Here is a 20,010-nt window from a genome sequence, read left to right as displayed (position 1 = left end):
ATATGTTTGCAGAAAGCAGGCGAAAAATATAACCGTGGAAAGAAAATTGGCACCAAAAAATAGATTATACAGCTTTCCAAATTCTAAACATGCTTTAAAAAAAAAGTGCTAATATATTCTTGATGAGTGTAAGATTACTAAAATCCAAGCTGTAAAACTCAAGGAAGTGTTATTTTCGGATTCCAGACCTAGTTTGTTCACACAAACAGAAAACAAGATTTTTCTACTTTTCTTTCATGTAAAAATACACCCACCTTCATGTGTACACTTTTACAAAAATGTTTTTATAAAAACAAAAAGCATTTAAAGTTTGTCAACTCCCCCGCCCCCCTTTTTTTCCTTTTGTGTGTGTATTTCACTCTGGGTCAGTCCAAAATGTTTTTTTAAAGTTTATCTAATGTTTGGTAGACTACAGACACTTTATATTTTGGAAAAACATGGCTCAGTCTGGGATACCCTCATTAAATGTCTCAATCTGGGATAAAAAAAATAAACTCACTTCTTTAATAACCTGACCGATTTAGAAAGACGATCAAACTATGTTAGAATACTCTTTAAAGCAGAGTTTCTCAGCCCATCTTCAATGTCTATGGAGATTCTCAATCATCCAGATCAGTTCTGAACTGAAGAAGCTTCTTGGATGAGAAGGGAAATGTTTTCAAAGAAAAAAAAATCACGTCCAGTTGCTTTTTGAAAAAAAAAAAAAAAGACCTTTGGGACAATCATGACCTGGATGATTGAGAATCTCTGTAGACCAGGGGTCTTCAAACTTGGCCCTTTTGTGACTTGTGGACTTCAACTGAGGAATTCTGGGAGTTGAAGTCCACAAGTCACAAAAGGGCCAAGTTGGAAGACCCTTGCTGTGTAGATGTTGAAGATGGGTGGACTTCAAGGACCAGAATTCCCCAGCCACCCATCGGATTGGCTAACATCTGTGTGACACACATCCAGACAACCCTGCCCCCTCCTAAAGCTGTCATTTCCCAGCTGGGAGAGCGTTGTGTGTTCTTTTGTTAAAAGTGCCCCCTAAACTTTAATTTTCCTTCTTTTGCAGTTTGAAACCAGGTTGAAAAAGAAGACCTTGTCTAGAAAACTTTCTGGAGAAGTTACATCTAGCGAGTTTATGGTGAAGGTACCAAGGGGTGAGGTGTGACACTGGGGGGGGGGAGAGAACATCATCCCTTTTCCCCCAAATCTGTGTTTTTTAAAAGTTAGCCACTTTTCCGATGTCTGGACTTCAACTCCCATAATTCTTAAAGAGCCGAGTTTACTAGACATTAAAAGGGGCGTGTAAAGGGGGGGGCGCCACCAGGACCAACCGAAAGGTCTGTCCGACACCACGTGGCTTGCACGACTGTATCTCACTCCGGAGGAGACCCCCTCCCACCCCAATTGTCAAGGTCCAGCTGACACTTGCGCTCTTTTGCAATGGTGCGCTGATCCCTGCGCGCTGCTCAATGCCCGCCGCGCATTGGGTGGCGGATACGACTTGCCTGGCCCGGGCATGCCTTGCCTGGCACATCCTGGACGGATGAAAACAAGCCGTTTTGCAACGGAAAAGGACGCTTAACTAAGGTTACCGCGTTAAGAGGTTGCGTTCACACGACCTGTCTTTGGTTTCTTGCTTAAGGGCTTCACGAACTCAGCCTAAGGTGCACCCGTGGATTTTTGCAAGCCCGAACACGTGCATTCGAGTCAACAGGAGCAAGGGTCGTATGAACGCAGCCCAAGCGGGACTCCGAAGGGCAGGCTTCCTTCTCCTTGCCAGAGGGTTGCATAACGGCCTTTCCTCCCTCCCCAAGTCGGCTGCCACGACCGGCCCTCCCCGGGCTGACGTCGGGAGCCTCCACCCATCCCTACATCCGTGCCAGCCTCCTTTTGCGCCAGTTCAGTTTCTGTTCCCTCCGACCTGTTTTCTCTTCTCCCCACACCCCCCGAGACCTCCGCGGGTGCCAGTATCCCCCCCCCTCGCTTTCCAGGCCACGCGGACCGCAACTCACATCGTCCCCAGCCCAGCAAACTCCTGCAAGGCCCCCCAATCCTTGCAACACGCCCCACCCCCTCTCACCCCTCCAGAAAGCCCCAGAGCCCACCCCACCCGTGCCCTCCGTGGAAAAGGACCACGCTCCCTCGCCCCTCCGGAGCCACGGGGCCGGCTCAGCCCAGCCCGATCGTGTTTGTTTTGCTCGGCCACGCGGTCGCCTCCTTCCCCCCCCCCACCCGCTGCACCCTCCTCCGGGGTCACTCAGACACACACAAACACACCTTAACCCCCCCCCCCACACACACACACATCCCTCATTCCACACTCGCGGGAAGTCCGCATCCAGCCGGGACCGACCCCCCCCCCAACCTCTCCAAGCGCACTCCCCTTGCCAGCCCTCTTCGGGGGGCCCACTCGCGGGCGGGGGTCCGCGGACGCCTGTGCCAGCTCGACCGGCCCCGCCCCTCTCCGCCCCCCCCGTCGACCCCCGCCCCTCGCCCGCCCCCGCCGAGCCAGCCCGTGCGCAACGCCGGCACTCAGCCTAGCCAAGCAGGGCGCATTAGCGGCGGCGGCGGCGGCGGCGGGGCGGCTCCCCCACGGCCGCGGCTCCGCCCCGGAGGCCGGCGGGGGAGTCGGCTGGCTGGCTGGCTGGCTCGCACGCTGGCTGGCTGGCGGGGGAAGATGGCTGAAGTCGGCGAGGACGGGCGCGGCGGCGGCGGCGGCGGCGGAGCCTTGGTGGCGCTGCGCTCGGCGCCCTGCAGCCCCGCCGCGCCCCCGCCGCTGCCTCCACCGCCGCCGCTGCTGCTGCCCCTGATGCCCGCCGCTCCCTCCTCGGCCTCCTGCTCCTCCTCCGGCGGCGGCGGGGCTCCGCTGGCCCGGCTGCAGGGCCGCGACTTCGAGTTCCTGATGCGCCAGGCGGCGGTGAGCATCGGGCGCAACTCCTCGCAGGGCGCGGTGGACGTGCACATGGGCCACTCCAGCTTCATCTCCCGCCGCCACCTGGAGCTGGCCTTCCGCGCGCCCCACTTCTTCCTCCGCTGCCTCGGTAAGAACGGCGTCTTCGTCGACGGAGCCTTCCAGCGGCGGGGTGGGCCGCCCCTCCAGCTGCCCCCGCAGTAAGTACCGGCCGGCCGGGAGGAAGAAAGGAGGAGCGGCTGGGGGGGGGGTGGGGATGGCGGTGGCGCCCGCCGCGGGCTCGGTTGGCGATGCAGCTGGGCGAACGGAGGGGGGGAGGAGGAGGAGACGCGCGGGTGGGCGGTTCCGAAGGGAGGGAGGGGGCCGACACGTGTCGGGGCCGGTGCGGGAGGATTTGTTGACAGGGCTCGTTGCGCACACGGGCGAGTCGCGGTCTTGGGAAAGGGGCAAGAATAACCGGCGTCCCCATGCGCGCTTGGCAGGCACTGTGTGTCTGTGTGTATGTTTGTGTTGTATGTTTGCGGGGGGGGTGTCGTGGGAAGGGGCATTTGCAAGGCAGGCTGGAGAGGCTCCCCCTACCCAGGAAAGGTCTGGAGAGGGGAGTCCGGTTCGGGGAGAGGGGAGCCTCTGAAAAGGGGGTGTCCCTCTCGAAGAAGGGGACCACGGTTGAGCAGGGGGACTGGCTGGGGAAGGCAGGCCTACCTTGTAGGGGGCCTGTGTTTGAGTTTTGTCTGACATTCGTTCTTCATCCAAATCCTGACAGAGTCAGGATGGTGCTATGGGGTTCGCACAATCCACTGGACCCTGCTTAAGGGCACAGAGGAGCTGCATGCACCCCTAAATGATGGGGAGAAGGGAGCAACGACTTGAATCGTGGAATGGCCTCGTGGATAGGCTCACCCAACAGGCTCCATCCGTGGCAGGTTATCAGAAGGGACCTGCTGGCTTTTCACGCTGGTTCAGCAGGGTGGGTGAACCCCCAAAACAGGGGTCTCTTTTAAAAAGGCTTTGGGGGTGGGCCTTGATGGGGTGGGGAATCAAAGCCAGAGGAAGTGGCTAGGCCTTGCATCTGGAAGGCGTTTAAATGGTAGGTTTCCTGGTCTAGCTTAGAGAAGGGGAAGAAATTCGAGGGGGGTCTTTTTGAGGAGTGGGGGGGAGCTTTGGAGAAACTTCACACACCCCCTGACTCTCCACACCCTTTTATAGTGTCATTTCTCCTATCAGTCATTGCTTAATTAGCCGGATAAGTCAGCTGCTGGGAGCACCATCTCAGGTCTATTTAGAAAGAAAGAGGAAGAAAGTGGGGAGTCCAGACCAACCCCCCCCCAGGCAGAAACCCTGCTTTGGGGTCCTAAGGAAAGGACAGAGGTCCCTCTTGACCATCAGTCTCAAGCAGCAGCCTGCAAATTGAAAAGATTGGGGGTGATATCGGACACCAACGAAGGAAGCGGCTTAATGAACAAACAGCCGACCCAGCCAAAAGCAAACAAATCCACAATTCAGCTTTGTAAGAGGTGTGAAGGCAACTGTGGTGTTGGGGGGGGGCTGTTGTCCCTGATCGCCACATGTAACATGGCGTAATGTTGCTTTTTAGGACCATAAGAATGCATGAATTGTGCGTGCTTTATAGTGCAGATTAAACTCAGATATAATATAAAATCGGGGTGTCTTGCTTCCATTTTCTCCTCTGTTCGTTCGCCATCCCTGCCTAGTTGTGAAAAGGCACAAAGCGTGTTGTTTGTTCTGTTGTTAATAGTCCTTCGGGCCTGCTCCATGTGAGTTTTCTTGGCAAAGTTGTCGGAAGTGAATTTTCCGGAGTAGCGTTTGTTAGGGCCTGAGAGAAGGGGGTGTGTGTGTGTGTTTTCTGCTTTTAATCCAGCACCTTCGCTGCTACAGGCCTCTAGGGAGATTAGAAAAGGACAAGAAAGCACAACAAAAATTCTGCACATGTTGAAGAATCCTTTGTTGATATCTAGATCGTATCCTGCCACAGTTGCCTTTTGGAGCAATCTTAGATATTTTTGCTTTGCTTGTGTTTATAAAATTGTTTGGAAAGTAGTGCACACTAAACCAGCTTTATTTTCTAAACAAGAAGTGCCTAACTTTGGCAACTTTAAGACTCGTGGACTTTAATTCCCAGAATTGCTGGCTGAGGAATTCTGGGAGTTGAGGTCCATGAGTCTTAAAGTTGCCAACGTTGCGCATTCCTAGTCTAGTCTAAAGCACGTTTGAAGCTCATAACGATGAGATAATATTTCTTTACTAGACAAGAAGTGTCCAACCTTGGCAACTTTAAGACTTGTAGACTTCAACTCCCAGAATTCCTCAGCCAACATGACTGAGTCCACAGGTTTCAAAGTTGTTAAGGTTGCACATTCCTGTTTTAAGCAGAAGGTAACTTGTTTTGGGGGGTGAGCAGTTATAGTCTGCTAAATATGGATCCCAACGGAAAGCATTGGGGTATTTTAGAGCAGAACAACTGGAATTTCAAAAGGATTTTAATGTGGGTGGTCCTGAGAGCTAATTATGAGTGTGTAATAGGGGGACTAACAAATGAAGGAGGGTTTTAAAGGAGGGGGAGTATTTAAAGTGACGAGACGATGGTAAGAATGAGATTCCTCGGCTTTTGCAGTCAAAATTCCAAGCGAGCGAGGGGGGAAAATATTTTCAATTTTAAGAGGGAAAACAACGGAATGCCTTTAGTATGAATGTTGATATTCCCTCTCAAGGAAATAGAAAGTCACCCAAACAATGTGTAAAATTGGAGCTGTTATTCTGGAAAAATTTGGGCCTGGAAATGGAATCCTTCAGATGATAAAGAACAGGGTCTGCTGGATTTTTTTTAAAAAAAAAAATGGATTTTAAACATCTGGCTCTGTTCTTCGACCAACTCATGGGCTAGCTGGGGGATTCTGGGAATTGAAGTCCACACCTCTTAAAAGCTGCCAAAGTTAAGAATCTCTGGCACAGAGATAAATGCAAAGAAAAAGAAATAAATAATAATAATAAAGCCAGCCCTTGTCCTTAGGCTACAGAAACAGGATAAAAATAACATTTTTAAAAGCAGAAAGAACATTCCTGAAAGGGTCAGATGATGAGGAATGACGAAGATGAGGTGAGGAAGAAGAGGGTGAAATTCTAAGTCTCCTTTCTGGGAAAAAAGTTTTTGCCCTGTTACACAAACCCAGCCCATTACGGTTTGGGCAATAAACCAAGATGAAGCTGCCTGAATCGGAACAAGGAGTTGTGTGAACACTCTTCTGTCCAAACCTGGTAAAGTAAAACACCAATATGGGGCAGAAAGTGATGGGGGGTGTTTTAATGAAAAAAAAGCCATCGCGTGACCTCCGGATGGGGAATAATTGTGTAAAAAGTGGTCCAGGTGTTTAAAGAAGGAGTTTATTTATTTTGAGTTTATTTTCTGATTGGAAGAGGAAAAAATGGATTTAAGTAGCAGATCTCCTGTATTTAGAGAACCAGATCTGCCTCTGGATGGTAATTAAATATATATATATATATATATTAGCAGAGAGTTTTCTGCTATTGGGGTCTAAAATAGTCCATGTTTGGAAATTCCTTGAAGGATTTTGGTTTGTAGGAATGGGGGGGGGGAAGAATGTCCCAGCAACAGCTGGATCCCATAAATACATTTTGGGGAGATAAAATGAAATTGAACACAATTTCTTGACCGATGCAGGATTGTGATGGATGCAGGGCCTGCTCTTTACAAACATAGAAACGTTTGTTCACATGAGTCTTACCTGGCTTGATCATTGGCAAACCATGGTTTATGGCTCAGCATAGATGGGTACACTATCCAGTGGGGGGTGAGTTGACGGACCAAGGATTAAGCAAACTGGTTTGATGAAATGTGTCAGCCCAGCCTGTTGACTTCCTTGTGGGCATCATTAAAAGAATTCCTGATATTTGTAGCCTCCATGTTGCGTGTCACAGTAGCTCAGTGTGATTTCAGACTCAGCGTTTGTGCATGTGTTACGTGTGCCACAAACGTGCTTTGGAAAGAGTAAAAGGAAGCCCAAGAGTTTGCTAACTTCTCTCCTTCCAAGATAATTTTCCAACGGACGATTGCTATTTTTGCAAAGTAGCCACGAAACAGGAGTTTGGGCGAGATGCAATCTTCCCAATAAGGTGTCCAATTTTTGCCTTACCTGGAGTTGTTTAATTGTAAGATAGTCATTGGTGCCTGCAATTTGCACCATTTTTGTAATTGAATTTTTTGGTAAACAGCCCAGAGGCACTCTCTTGTGATAGGCAGTATAGAAAAAGAAAAAGAATACATGGAAAGAATAAGCTGAAGATGTAGTGATGGACAGATGTAGAAATTTGCTAAATATATACAATAAAAATAAATAAACATGGAAAGAATAGGGAGAAGATGTCCCAGATATACACAAGTGTGGTGGGCAGTATAAAAATTTGCTAAATACATAAAATAAAAATAAACATGGAAAGAATAGGCAGAAGATGGTCTAGAATGCACACAAGTATGGTGGACAGTATAGAAATTTGCTAAATAAATAGAATAGAATACTCTTTATAGGCCAGTTGTGATGGGACACACAAGGAATTTCTCTCTGGTATAGAAGCTCTCAGTATACATACAAGCAACAAAGTAATAAAATAAAACATACTTATAAAAAAACACATTTATTGTAAAAATAAATAAACATGGAAAGAATAAGCAATAAAGTGTGATAGGCAGTATAGAAATTTGTTAAATACATAAAATAAAAATATGGAAAGAATAGGGAGAAGATGTCCCAGATATACACAAGTGTGGTGAATAGTGTAGAAATTAGTTAAATACATAAAATAAAAATAATCATGGAAAGAATAGGCAGAAGATAGTCTACAATGCACACAAGTGTGGTGGGCAGTGTAGAGATTTGGTAAATAAATACTCTTTATAGGCCAGTTGTGATGGGACACACAAGGAATTTCTCTCTGGTACAGAAGCTCTCAGGATACATACAAGCAACAAAGTAATACAATAAATCATACTTGTAAAAAAACACATTTATTGTAAAAACAAATAAACATGGAAAGAATAGGCAAAAAGGGGCATCTTTCCGACTTGAAACCTTATAGCTTGGCTGGCTTTTTGTCACCAGCCTCCAAATTAATTTTTGCTCTCTCTCTTTAAAAAAAAAAAAAAAAATACACAAAGTTACATAACTGCAAGCTGTTTTCTTGCGTTTGGATATTTGGTGACCCATTCCGAGCTCCTTGCTTTTCCCCCAAGGCAATCTGGGCTTGGAAATGTTTTTGTTTGGGGGGGGGGATCTGGGACTCTTTATCAGGGCAATTAATTTCTCCTTGTAAAACATGGCTGACTTTTCCCTTCCTGCTTTGCAAGAGCCCTTGGCGTCGGTGCCCCCTCAATTAACTTCCTCTCTCTCTGCTAAATTTGCAACGGGTGCCAAATTAAGAGCCTGGGAAAGGCAACTTGTCTTTTGCATGATTGATTTGTTTTTAAAATGCCCCAGCAACATCTTTCCCCTTCCAAACGCTTGTAACCGTGTTTTTCACACCTGGGTAAATTATGCAAAATGGGATAAAAGTGTATATTTTCCCCCTTTTGGGTAGCGACACAGGAACCTGTCATCCATCACAACAGGAACATGAAATGTGTAAAGAGCTGTTTGATAAGTTTTGGTAATGAAGGGGAAAAAAAGTTGGGAAGTCCTGCCTTTTATTTTAATTGGCAAAGAAATTTTTAAAAAGCAGTGCCTTTTGTTTTAATTGGCCAAGAAATTTTAAAAAGCAATGCCTTTTGTTTTAATTTGCAAAGAAATTTTAAAAAGCAATGCCTTTTGTTTTAATTTGCAAAGAAATTATAAAAAGCAATGCCTTTTGTTTTAATTGGCAAAGAAATTTTAAAAAGCAGTGCCCTTTTATTTCATTTGGCAAAGGAATTTTAAAAAGCAATGTTAAAGCTTTTATTTGATTTCCTGATTTCTAAGCTGCTAATAATTCTGCCGAAGGAGGGGGGGAAAAACGTAGGCTTTCTCAGCTGCTGTTTATGATCAGGGTAAATAAACCCCAGACTCCTCCCTTTCCAGTTGTAAAGCTGATGATGCAATATTTCCTACCCCCTTCTTGCTGGCTTGCTTTTTTCCCCCTCCCCTTAAATGGAATTTGCCCTGTGGTTTCTCACAGGTAAACAGTTCCAGTTTTCCTTGCATTTGGTGCGTGCTCACAGACCAGGCCTCAAACGTGTGACGTGTTTTCCTTTCCAGGCTAAAACTTGAAACTCGTTTGGATCTGGCTGAGCACATGGATATAATTACTTCTGGGTTTTTATTTATTTTTTATTTTTTTGGCTTGCAAACCCTTCCTATATGTTTTGGGTCACAGATTCCAGGGGAAGAAGGGAAGACCCTGCAGGAAAGGAAATTCCACATGTATGTTACAGGTCTGCGGTATATTTTCCTGCCTACGGCTGTAGTTTAAAATGGGGTTCCGCAGAGATTTTACACGGGGCTTTTGGCAGGACAGAAAGAAGCAGCTGAGATATTTGGCCGTTTTGTGTTAGCCTTTCCACCGTCGGGGGGGGGGGGACCGAAGACCTAGAGACGCTTTATAAATAGACTCTGCTAGCAAGAATTTCTGTGTTTGGGCCACAGGAGCTGGATCGAAGAGTTGAAAAACAAGGTTTCCTTCTCAAGGGCAGTATTTATATACTGGTAGTCCTTGACTTAACGACCAGAATTGAGCCCAAACTCAGTTGTTAAGTGAAGCTGGCTTCCTCGTTGACTTTGCTTGTCAGAAAGTCGCAAAAGGGGATCCAGTGACCTTGGGACACAGCGATCGTCATAAGTATGAAGCAGTGGCCAAGTGTCTGAATTTGGATCTTCTGGTTCCGGGGATGCTAAAAAGGTCATAACTGTGAGAAATAGTCACACGTCACTTTTTTCAGTGCCGTTGTAACTTTGAAAGTCACTAAATGAACTGTTGTAAGTCAAGGACTACCTGTATTTACTTGGGCCTAAATTAGGGTTTGTAGTAGATCTTGGTTTGTTAAAGCCAGCCGCCTGCCAGAAGTTTGATTGCAACAGTGGCTTAGGGGAGTTTGCAGGAAAAGCTAAACACTTTTAGGGATTGTGGAAGATGAAGTAGTGACCAGCTTGTGACGAATAAACCAGGTTAATGATTGTGCTGTTGGACCAAAACCAAGGAAACTCACATAGTTCTTGAAGTGTTCAATTGCTGGCTCTTGGCCTGGCCTACCTCACAGGGCTGTTGTAAAAAACTGGAGGAGAGAATATGCTTTGTATCTTTAGATCTTTAACTCCTAGAGGAACAGAGATTTAATAAAATGAAAACCAGGGCAACGATTATACTCCTGGACCCAGAGCAAAAAAAACCTCTCAGAGATCTTTGAGTGAGTTGTGGCCAATTGCTGGCTCTTGGCCTGGCCTACTTTCCAGGGTTGTTGGAAAAAACTGGAGGAGACAATATGCTTTGTATCTTTAGATCTTTAACTCCTGGAGGAACACAAATTTAATAAAATGAACTCCCCCCACACCCTCACTTCCGTTGGTGCAAGCATATTTTTTTTTACAAATCAATCTGACAATTCATTGAGCAACTGTTTGAAGTTACTTACAATCGGTCCTCGCATTTACAACCATCTCAGCACCTCCGTGGTCACGTGACCGACACCCAGGCGCTTGGCCACCAGCCTGTGTTTTGCAGTGGTTGCAGCATCCTTGGGGGGGGGGGTCACACAATCGCCATTTGCAATCTTCCCAGCTGGCTACCAAGCAGATTCAGCAAAGGAAGCCAGATTCTCTTAACGACCATCAGATTCCCTTCACAAGGCAGTGATTCGCTTAACAACGTGGCAAAAAGGTCATAAAATCAGGCACGGCTTAACAACCGCCTTGCTTAGCAAGGGAAGCCGTGTCGAAAGCCAAGGATTATTTTAAAATATTTCACCGTATTGTTACTGAAGAGAACTTGCCACTTACCTTCCAGGCCTGCAGAGAGCAGCTATCAGAGGCTAGATCAGCTCCAGAATTAATGCTCTAAGGAGACATTCAATCATCCTGGTGCGGGTTTAATGATTAGCCTGGATTTTCTGTGTTTTTAGGAAATGCACTTCAAGTCGCTTTGTGTTTTTCTGCCCCTTCTCTGACAGTGTGGTTAAAACTCTTCTGTTGAGAAAAATCTCTGGCGCTTAAGGGGTTGTGCGTTTCTCTCTTCTCCCCTTCGGCTGTGTTGGAAAATATAAACGCCTTGCGAGTTTCTATTTCCCAGCGACATACATCTCAGCAAGAGCTGGTGGGATTCAGGTTTCGTAGCTGTGTTGTTGTCCGCTTCTGTCTGCTTTTTCAAACGGGCACCTTGAACAAAGAGGTAACAAAAACATGAAATTGCTCCAAGGAAGGCAGTGAAAGCAACTTTTACTCTGAGCGGTTTCCTCGAGAACAGGAAGAACCCAGAGAAAGAAAACATTGATCTCTGAAAGCCGAGAGCTTCTCGACTGCTCTGAATTAATCTGAAGTTCTCGTCCCTGGAGACCGTTCAGGCATGGAAAGAGGCTTATTTTCATGATGGAGTAAATGAGTGTGGGATTCCTCCAAAAGTGGTGCATTTCGCACGACGTCAGCTACCGTTGTTTTTACCCCAAAGTTTATATTAGTCCTCTTACGGCGAGATTTGACCACAGATGTCTCAAAGCTAGCTGTCTGAAATGGACGCCACAGGCGTTTGCAGCAAACCAAGATTCCTCGTTTCCAGAGTTCACAACACACGAACACACAGAAATCTTAACAGCAAGCCTTTTTGCTTGGAGGCCACATTTGCAGCAAACCAAGATTGTCATTTGATTTCTCGCTTCCAGATTTCACCCAAACAAACAAACAAATCTAACGCAAGCTTTGTCGGCTGGATGTCACAGATATTTGCAGCAAATCCAAGATTAGGTCAGAAGGAAGATGCACCTAGGGGTGTTAATGCGGTCTTGGAAAAGTTTCCATGCTCCTCTCCATTCAAGGTTATGAATTTTATAAAAAATGGGGCTGCAGCTTGGCTCGCTGTCATATGAGCTGCTTTGATGTTTGGTTTGTAGAGAGGACCGTCTAAAGGTAGAGATGCTCAAAGCAAGCAGATAAACCACCTGTGGGGTGTTGTGGCTTTTAATTCCGCCCTGTTTCTATGCTTCCCCGGTTCATGTGAGTGGGCAAATTGCATTAAATGAAACCGAAACACTTCACAAAAATAGCGGGTACAAGCAAGCAAGCTCCAATAAGTTACAATTTAGATCCAAAATCTGATAACCTTGGTTTTTAACCACAATTACTTCAATAAAGCATGACTTCCTGATTGTGCACAAGCTTGATAACCATGACTTCCAAAACAGCATAGCTAGATTTATACAACAGGCTAAACCAAAATGGAACAAACCATTTTTACACAAATGTTTTAACCTTTTTGTTTGGTTGGGTTTTTTTTAAGCTTTGCATCTGGCAGTTCTCTTACCAACGTAATGTCTACCCAATGGAAGCACCAGTGTTTGGGTTTACAAGTCACACTAAAGAGTAATTGTTTTTGGTTTACTGCATCATGCTTTCTTCAACAAACCATAGTTAGAATAACAGTTGGAAGGGACCTTGGAGGTCTTCTAGTCCAACCCCCTGCTCAAGCAGGAAACCCTACACTATTTCAGACAAATGGCTGTCCAGTCTCTCTTAAAAACCTCCAATGTTGGAGCATTCACTGTTTTTGGAGGCAGGTTGTTCCACTGATTAATTGTTGTCACTGTCAGGAAATTTCTCCTTAATTCCAAGTTGGTTCCGTCCTTGATTAGTTTCCATCCGTTGCTTCTTGTCCTGCCTTCAGGCACCTTGGAAAATAGCTTGATTCCGTCTTCTTTGTGTCAGCCCCTCAAATATTGGAAGACTGCTATCATATCTCCCCTCGTCCTTCTCTTCATTAAACTAGACATACCCAATTCCATCAACCGCTCTTTATATGTTTTAGCCTCCAGTCCCCTGATCCTCTTTATTGCTCTTCTCTGCAGTCTCTCTAGAATCGTAGAGATCTACACTTCGGCATGATAGAGCAGTTATTCAGGTTGTTGTACTAAAAACAGCACAGTTTCTGTGTGGTAATATTTCGCCATTCTTCTGTGATAAATTCTTGATATTCCATTCCTTTAGCTTCAAATTGAAGTTCCTGGAACCAGATTAAGAATTATCTCAGCCACCTGGGTTTGTTCCTCATGAACCAGGAAGATGGGACGATAGGAATGTAGTTTGTCTCTGATTCATTCTCGATGATAATAAGACAGCTTTTAATAATGCAAAGTAGTTGTCTGCATAGAGGCTTCATCAAAACCAGGAGACAGATGTGGTGGTGCAATGCCACAATGCCACTCTCTCAGTCTGAGTTCTGTTGTCGATCTCCGTCCAGCGGCCTTGTAAGTTTGGAAGAATTTGAGTACAACTTGACTTACAACTGTTTGCAAAGTGGCCGTTCAAAGTTACAACATCGCTAAAAAAAAAATGGACTTTTCCACACATTTTCAAGCGACGAAGATTGCATAATACTGCTCTACATGTAGTAAGAGTGGTAACTGTGAGAGGGATCTCGGAGTCCTAGTGGACGATCCCTTAAATAGGAGCCAGCCGTGTGCTGCAGCTGCTAAAAAGGACAACACAGTGCTAGCCTGCATTAACAGAGGGACAGAATCAAGATCACATGAAGTGTTAATACTACTTTACAAGGCCTTGGTAAGGCCACACTTGGAATACTGCATCCAGTTTTGGTCACCACGATGTAAAAAAGATGTTGAGATGGTCGTAAGTGGGAAAAACCATCGTTAAGTCCCTTTTTTCAGTGCCGTTGTTAACTTCAAACGGTCACTAAGAGAATGGTTATAAATTGAAGACCACCGTACATATCTAATCTCCCTTAAACACCGATTTGGTCCTCGACTTAACGACCGATTGCTTAGTGACGGCCGCCAAGCCACAACATTTCAACCCCCTTCAGATTGTCTCTTCTCTTCTCACAGGACTCGATAGAAAAATATCTAATATTTTTGGACAATAATAGTTCTGCTTTGGTAGCCCAGAGCAAAAAGAAGAATTTTTTCCATTTCTTTTTCTCCCCAAGTCTTCAGACACTTTCACACTCCAGAGGAACAAAATGCAAACCGTTTTTCCCAGAGCCCAGTTCATAAAGCAGCTTAATAGCAAAATCTCCCAGGGAGAATCATTGTGTTAGCATCTTTCCTGGATACACCAGACTGGTTTGATTGTTATGTAAATTACACTTGCTCTGCCCTCCACTTTCTCCTTAATGGGCCATTCATCACTGCAAAGTTTTCTTTGAAGGAGCCAGCTGCTTCTCCACAGAAGTCTCCCCACCACCCCTTTTAAAAATAGATAGATAGATAGATAGATAGATAGATAGATAGATAGATAGATAGATAGATAGATAGATAGATAGATAGAGTTACCCTGATGCAAATTAGAAAAACCTCGCATTCACAAGCCCAATTCTGCTGGTCCAAAATGCCGGGCTGCGAAAGGAAAATCACGTGATCCCGGGACACTTCCAGCGTCATAAATACAAGTCTGGCTTTTGATCACGTGACCACGGGGGGGGTGGGGGTGGAGGATGCTGCAGCGGTTGTAATCCTGGGGGCTCAATGGAGATTTTTAAGAAGTGACTAGACAATGATTTGTTTGAAATGATATAGATTCTGCTCGAGCACAAGGCTGGACTAGAAGACCTCCAAGGTCCCTTCCAGCTCTATTCTATTCTATTCCCCGCTGTTTTCAGGGCTCCTAATATCCTCTCTGTTGAAGTCTGTTTATTATTAATCATTATTCAAACAGCCGAGTGGAGATTTATTGACATGGGAAGAGAGAGAGTGCAGAAGGCAACAGCCAGACTCCACATGACCCGTTCTCTTCTGCCTTTGCAAATAACAGGAAGTCCTCAACTTACGACCACAGCTGAGGGCCCCTCCAACATTTCCGTTGGCTCAGGAATTCTGGGAGTTGAAGTCCAGAAGTCATAAAAGAGCCAAGGTTGCCTACCTCTGTCCTAGTAGGTCACGTCATCAGGGCAAGGTGAGTTGGAAAATTCCATGTGAAGAGATAGAAAACTCTTCACGCTGAGGAGGAGGAGGAGGAGGAGGAGGAGGAGGAGGAGGAGGAGAAAGAGAAGGAGAAGGAGAAGAAGGGGAGGGGGGGAGGAAATCCTTGGTGCTCAATGAGCTGGGTTTTCTTGCAGACGTTTCATTACCCAAACCAGGTAACATCAGTGTTAGACAGGAACAGGCTTTGCTCTCCATTTATATCCTGAATGAATATGAATGAAATGTGATGCAACCGGCACTTAGAAATCAGACACAACTATGCAACTGTTTCCCTTCTGGTTTCCTTGCGTGGCCGTTGATGGAAAGGACACCAAACCGCTGCCAGATTGCAACGACAGCCCGTCTTTGACAAGGCGGGGATGATCTTGATTGAATCATCCGGCAGGAATGCAAATATTCCCACCTCACATCGGATTGAAATGTTCCTCAACTGCCGTTGGCTGCGGGGAGCCGTAACTAGGTTGAGTAGGAGACAATCTGGAGACAATTTTCTCAACCACACGAAGTTCGGTGAAGAAACTGGAGTTGACTTGCACCCTCTTCATTCCCCCCCCCCACAAAAAAACCCCTCTTTCAAATCTGGAGTGGAGGTTGTCCCATAACAGGAGGCTGTTGAGCAAATTGGCACCTCCTAAAAGTTGCGCCCCGGGGCACAATTAGCGCTTAGCAAGCAGATATTCTGAAGCGGCACCCGCTTAGCTTTGTGTGATCTTGTAGTACTTCGCTGAGGTCCTCTGAGGAACACCCAGTAAACTGTTGTGCTGTGTGGTTTGTCGGATTTATTTTGAGTATCTGGGGGTGGAAACAGGTTTGTGCTGGTTCTTAAAATATATCTTGAGGGTCAATAATTTTCTGGGCTTCGGTGTCACCAGGAAAGTTCTGAAGAATGTCTTCTCTCTGTTCCTGTCCTTTTTTACTGAGCGGGCATTGATTGGGGCAAGTTTGTGGTGGTGTAGGGCCCCTACTTCCCCCTGGGAACAGACACCGCACAATCCTTACATTCCTCAAGAGGACAAACAGGTTACCCATGAGCCGTCCTGCAAAGCAAGGAGAAGCTGGTTTGAATGTTGAATGTTTGTTTGAAATAGTATAGGGTTTTCTGTTTGAGGGGGTTGGACTAGAAGACCTCCAAGGTCCCTTCCATTATTCTGTTATTCTGAACCAGGATTTTCTGCTTGAGCAGGGGGTTGGACTAGAAGACCTCCAAGGTCCCTTCCAGCTCTTGTTATTCTGTTGATAAGTTGGGAGAAGGTCAGGCTCCACCATCCAGAACCACGAATCGTAGCTTATTTGTCTCGCCCGTCTAGCGTTTTGCAGCTGAAGTTGTAGAGAAAAAAACAGAAGGTTTCTTTTAACCCCCTTTTTGGCAAGCACAGTTGGGTTCCCCCCACCTTTTTTTCTTTTTTCCCCCTCCTTTTTAAAACAACGTCTTGTATTTCTTAATGCTGATGTTCACTTTGGGAGGAAAAACGTTGGCCAAGCAGCGTTGTTATGACTTGTTCGCTTAAACAATGGGGTGGAATTGGAACGGGTGTCTGTGCAGGCTCTATTTCAAGAAAAAGGGGGGTTATTAAATATTTTTCTTCCCAGAGTCCAAGGCTGCTTAAAAAAAAAATGGATGCGCTGGGGGTGCAAATGGAGCAGCGCCAAATATATTTCCATAGCCAAATGTGGAACGGCAGCTTTTCCCAACCTCCTTTTATTGCCCATTTAAGCTTCTCTCCTCTACTTCATGATCTGAGAATGTGGTCTGTACAGGTAGCCTTGACTTATGACCACAGTGGAGCCCAAAATTTCTGTTACTAAGCGAGACAGCAGTTAAGTTGAGTTTTGCCCCATTTTATGACCTTTTGTGCTATAGCTATTAAGTAAATGTTGAAGTTGTTAAGCTAGTTACACGGTCGTTAAGTGGGATCTGACTTCCCCCATTGACTTTGCTTGTCATAAGGTCACAAAAGGGGATCACCTGACACACACACACACCGAGACGCTGCGACCGCCATAAATATGAGTCAGTTGCCAAGCGGCCGAATTTTGATCACGTGACCCTGAAGCTGTTGCGACGGTCGTTGAGTGTGGAAAAACGGCTCTAGGTCAATTTTTTCAGTGCTGTTGTAACTTTGAACGGTCGCTAAATGAATGGTTGTAAGTCAAGGACTTAGAAAAGATCCTTTAATCAATCTTATGGGGAGCCCTGTTTGATAGTCTTCCAGCCCCTGCATTAGCTCCATCCTGTTCAGGGCTGTCAAAGTACAGATAACAGCCAAAATTGCAATGGATCCCCTCCTCCTCTCTGCAAATGTCAGTCCCTTCTAGCACTGATGGTGTTACCTAGCTGGGTCATTAAATGTCTGCAAGGAAACAACCAAGCTCAGAGAGCACCAAAGACCCCATAGTCTTCCTCCTCCTCCTTCTGCTTCTTCTGCTTCTTCTCCTCCTCCTCCTCCTCTTCCTCCTCCTTCATTCTGCAAATGCCAGTCCCTTCTAGCGCTGATGGTGATACCTGATTGGGTCATAAAATGTCTGCATGGAAACAACCAAGCTCAGAGAGCACCAAAGACCCCACAGTCTTCCTCCTCCTCCTCCTCCTTTCCAGAAATCCCTTTCTCTTCTAGCACTGATAATGTTATCTAGCTGGGTAATGAAACATCTGCAAGAAAACAAGCTCAGAGAGCACCAAGGACCCCACAGTCCTCCTCCTCCATCCCACAAACCCCTTTCTCTTCTAGCGCTGATGACGTTACCGAGTTGGGTCATGAACTGTCTGCTAGGAAACCACCAAGCTCAGAGAGCCCCAAGGATCCCACAGTCCTCCTCCTCTTCCATCCCACAAACTCCACTCCCTTCTAGCACTGATGATGGTTCCCAGTTGGGTCATGAAACGGCTGCAAGAAAACCGCCAAGCTCAGAGAGCAACGAGGATCCCACAGACAAGATCCTTTTATGTGTGCATGGCACTTGAAGCTCAGCCTAGCCAGGAAAAATGTCCTATTTTTCCTAAGATGGGCGAGTTGCTGTCTTCTGATCTCTAATCCAGTCTGGAATGGAGGCCTTTCTCCACTCTGGCAGAAGACGAGACACCAATATGTACTTCACTTTTTTGCTGGGCAACACAAAGAGACATCCTTGTCCTAAAGACCAGAGCATGGAAGTTGGTCAACAAAAAAGAATGTTTGGATACACACAACTGATGTAAACAACCCCAGGTCCACATATTCAAGTCTTCGGAAGAAAGCATCGCGAGGAGAATCACAAACATGGATCTTCAGAACCGATTCCAAGAAAGAGTGTGAAGCCACGTCTGTACATTAAGCTATTTAAATAGTTCAGATCCTAGCTGACAAGGAGCAGATCTTACTATGCGCGCATCGGCTGTTTGCTAACATGATGGTCCAGCTACAAATACGGTCTGGAAGGGAACTTTACCATTTGGGACCGTTGCTTCCAGCTAAAAAGCTTTTAGTGCTTCGTTTGAGGCCAAGAACAAATGTAATTTCTCCCCCCCCCCAAATTGGCTAGAATATTGCAACTGGAATGCGAAAAATAAACAGCAATTGCATTTTGTTTTGTTGTCGTTTTATTTTCCTTCCTGCGCTGATGAGACGAATCTAGCTCGGAGCTGTTAAATGTGTCCAGATGTCTTGTGCTATTATCAAGGCTGCAAATAACTCTCATTATTCTACGGGAGATACGGTGAGGTTCTTTGATATCAAGGCATGCTCAGAAAACTTCCCGTGGATGCCTATGGGGAATGAAAATTTCGCCCATGTAAATTCATTTTGTTTAAAAGAAGAAAAAAAAGTGGGCTTTGAAAAAAGAGTTCTTTTTCAATCACAACTAAAAGAAATAGATTAGTAAGAAGCGTTTGTGCTTGGAAAGGGTGGAGTACATGTAAGTCCTCCAGTTACAACAGTTCATTTAATGACCGTTCAGTTACAAAGGCACTGGGAAGAGTGACTTATGACCCCTTTTCACACTCACGACCGTTGGGGTTTGTAAAATTGAACAGGGGGAGAGGAGGACTAAGGGGTACTTGGTGTTCTCTGTGCACGATTGTTTCCTTGCAGACATTTCATGACCCAACTGGGTAACATTATCAGTGCTAGAAGGGAGAGGGGTTTGTGGAGGGGAAGAGGAGGAGGAGGAGGAGGAGGAGGAGGAGAAGAACTGAGGGGTCCTTGGTGCTCTCTGTCTTGGTTGTTTCCTTCCAGACATTTCATGATCTAACTGGGTAACATTATCAGTGCCATTGGGTGATGTTACCCAGTTTGAGTAATGAAACATCTGCAAGAAAACATCCAAGCTCGGAGAGCACCAAGGACCCCTTCCATTTGAACAGGTAGGCAAAAATGCCAAATGTTTGCCTGACTTCAGGCTTATGCCCTGGAGATAATATTGCTGCAAGCGCCACGGAAATCCCTAAGTGTAAACAAAGCTTTCCAACGCACATATTTCCAAGCAACAGTAATGTTAAGATGTCAGTAGAATTTACAGTTTGGCTGTGATTTATGGAAGTCCTCTTTATTGGGGCTTGCTTATAGTTCCTGCAGTCCAGGGAGCTGTAGTTGTAAAAAACGGAGGGGGGGGGGGGAAGCAAAATACAGAGGGATCAACCCCAAAGCAGCTCTTTTTTACAGATTCCTTTCAGGGGTTTTATTTTTATTTTTTTTTTATTCTCCTTTTCCTCTCTTTTTTTTTTTTTATGGTGGCTCCCTTAAGTAAAGAAAAACATTGCTGTCTTTTATACTTCCTGCTCTTTGGTTTTTTTTAAAAAAAAAATACTACTGTATTTCTTCTGCTTCGTCCTTCCTTGTTTGGGCTTTGCATACATTCCCAGGGTGGGTAGCTTGAGTTTTCAAAAGAAGTCACAAAAGAATTGCAGTAGGGGCAGCCCTTGACGTACTGTCACAACGGAGCCCAAACTTTATGTTGCTAAGTGAGGCATTCGTTAAGTGAGCCTTGCCCCCCTATT

At 45.7% G+C, this 20,010-nt stretch overlaps 1 protein-coding gene across 1 annotated transcript in view; it reads left to right on the top strand.

Moving 5' to 3' along the window:
- The first annotated feature begins 2,563 nt into the window (after positions 1–2,563).
- The window catches only part of FOXK1 (forkhead box K1), a 38,381-nt gene continuing 20,934 nt past the window's right edge, over positions 2,564–20,010 (top strand). The window contains exon 1 of the mRNA XM_039360552.1: positions 2,564–3,099. Coding sequence (XP_039216486.1) covers positions 2,666–3,099 — 434 coding nt within the window. The 5' untranslated portion in view covers positions 2,564–2,665. The remainder of the gene's footprint in view (positions 3,100–20,010) is intronic.

Source organism: Crotalus tigris, unplaced genomic scaffold (genome assembly GCF_016545835.1).
Source record: "Crotalus tigris isolate CLP2741 ecotype Arizona unplaced genomic scaffold, ASM1654583v1 scf7180000019173.45859301935:6455823, whole genome shotgun sequence".
Taxonomy (NCBI): domain Eukaryota; kingdom Metazoa; phylum Chordata; class Lepidosauria; order Squamata; family Viperidae; genus Crotalus; species Crotalus tigris.
The sequence above is the reverse complement of the archived record's forward strand: the minus strand, read 5'-3'. Positions and strand labels throughout refer to the sequence as shown.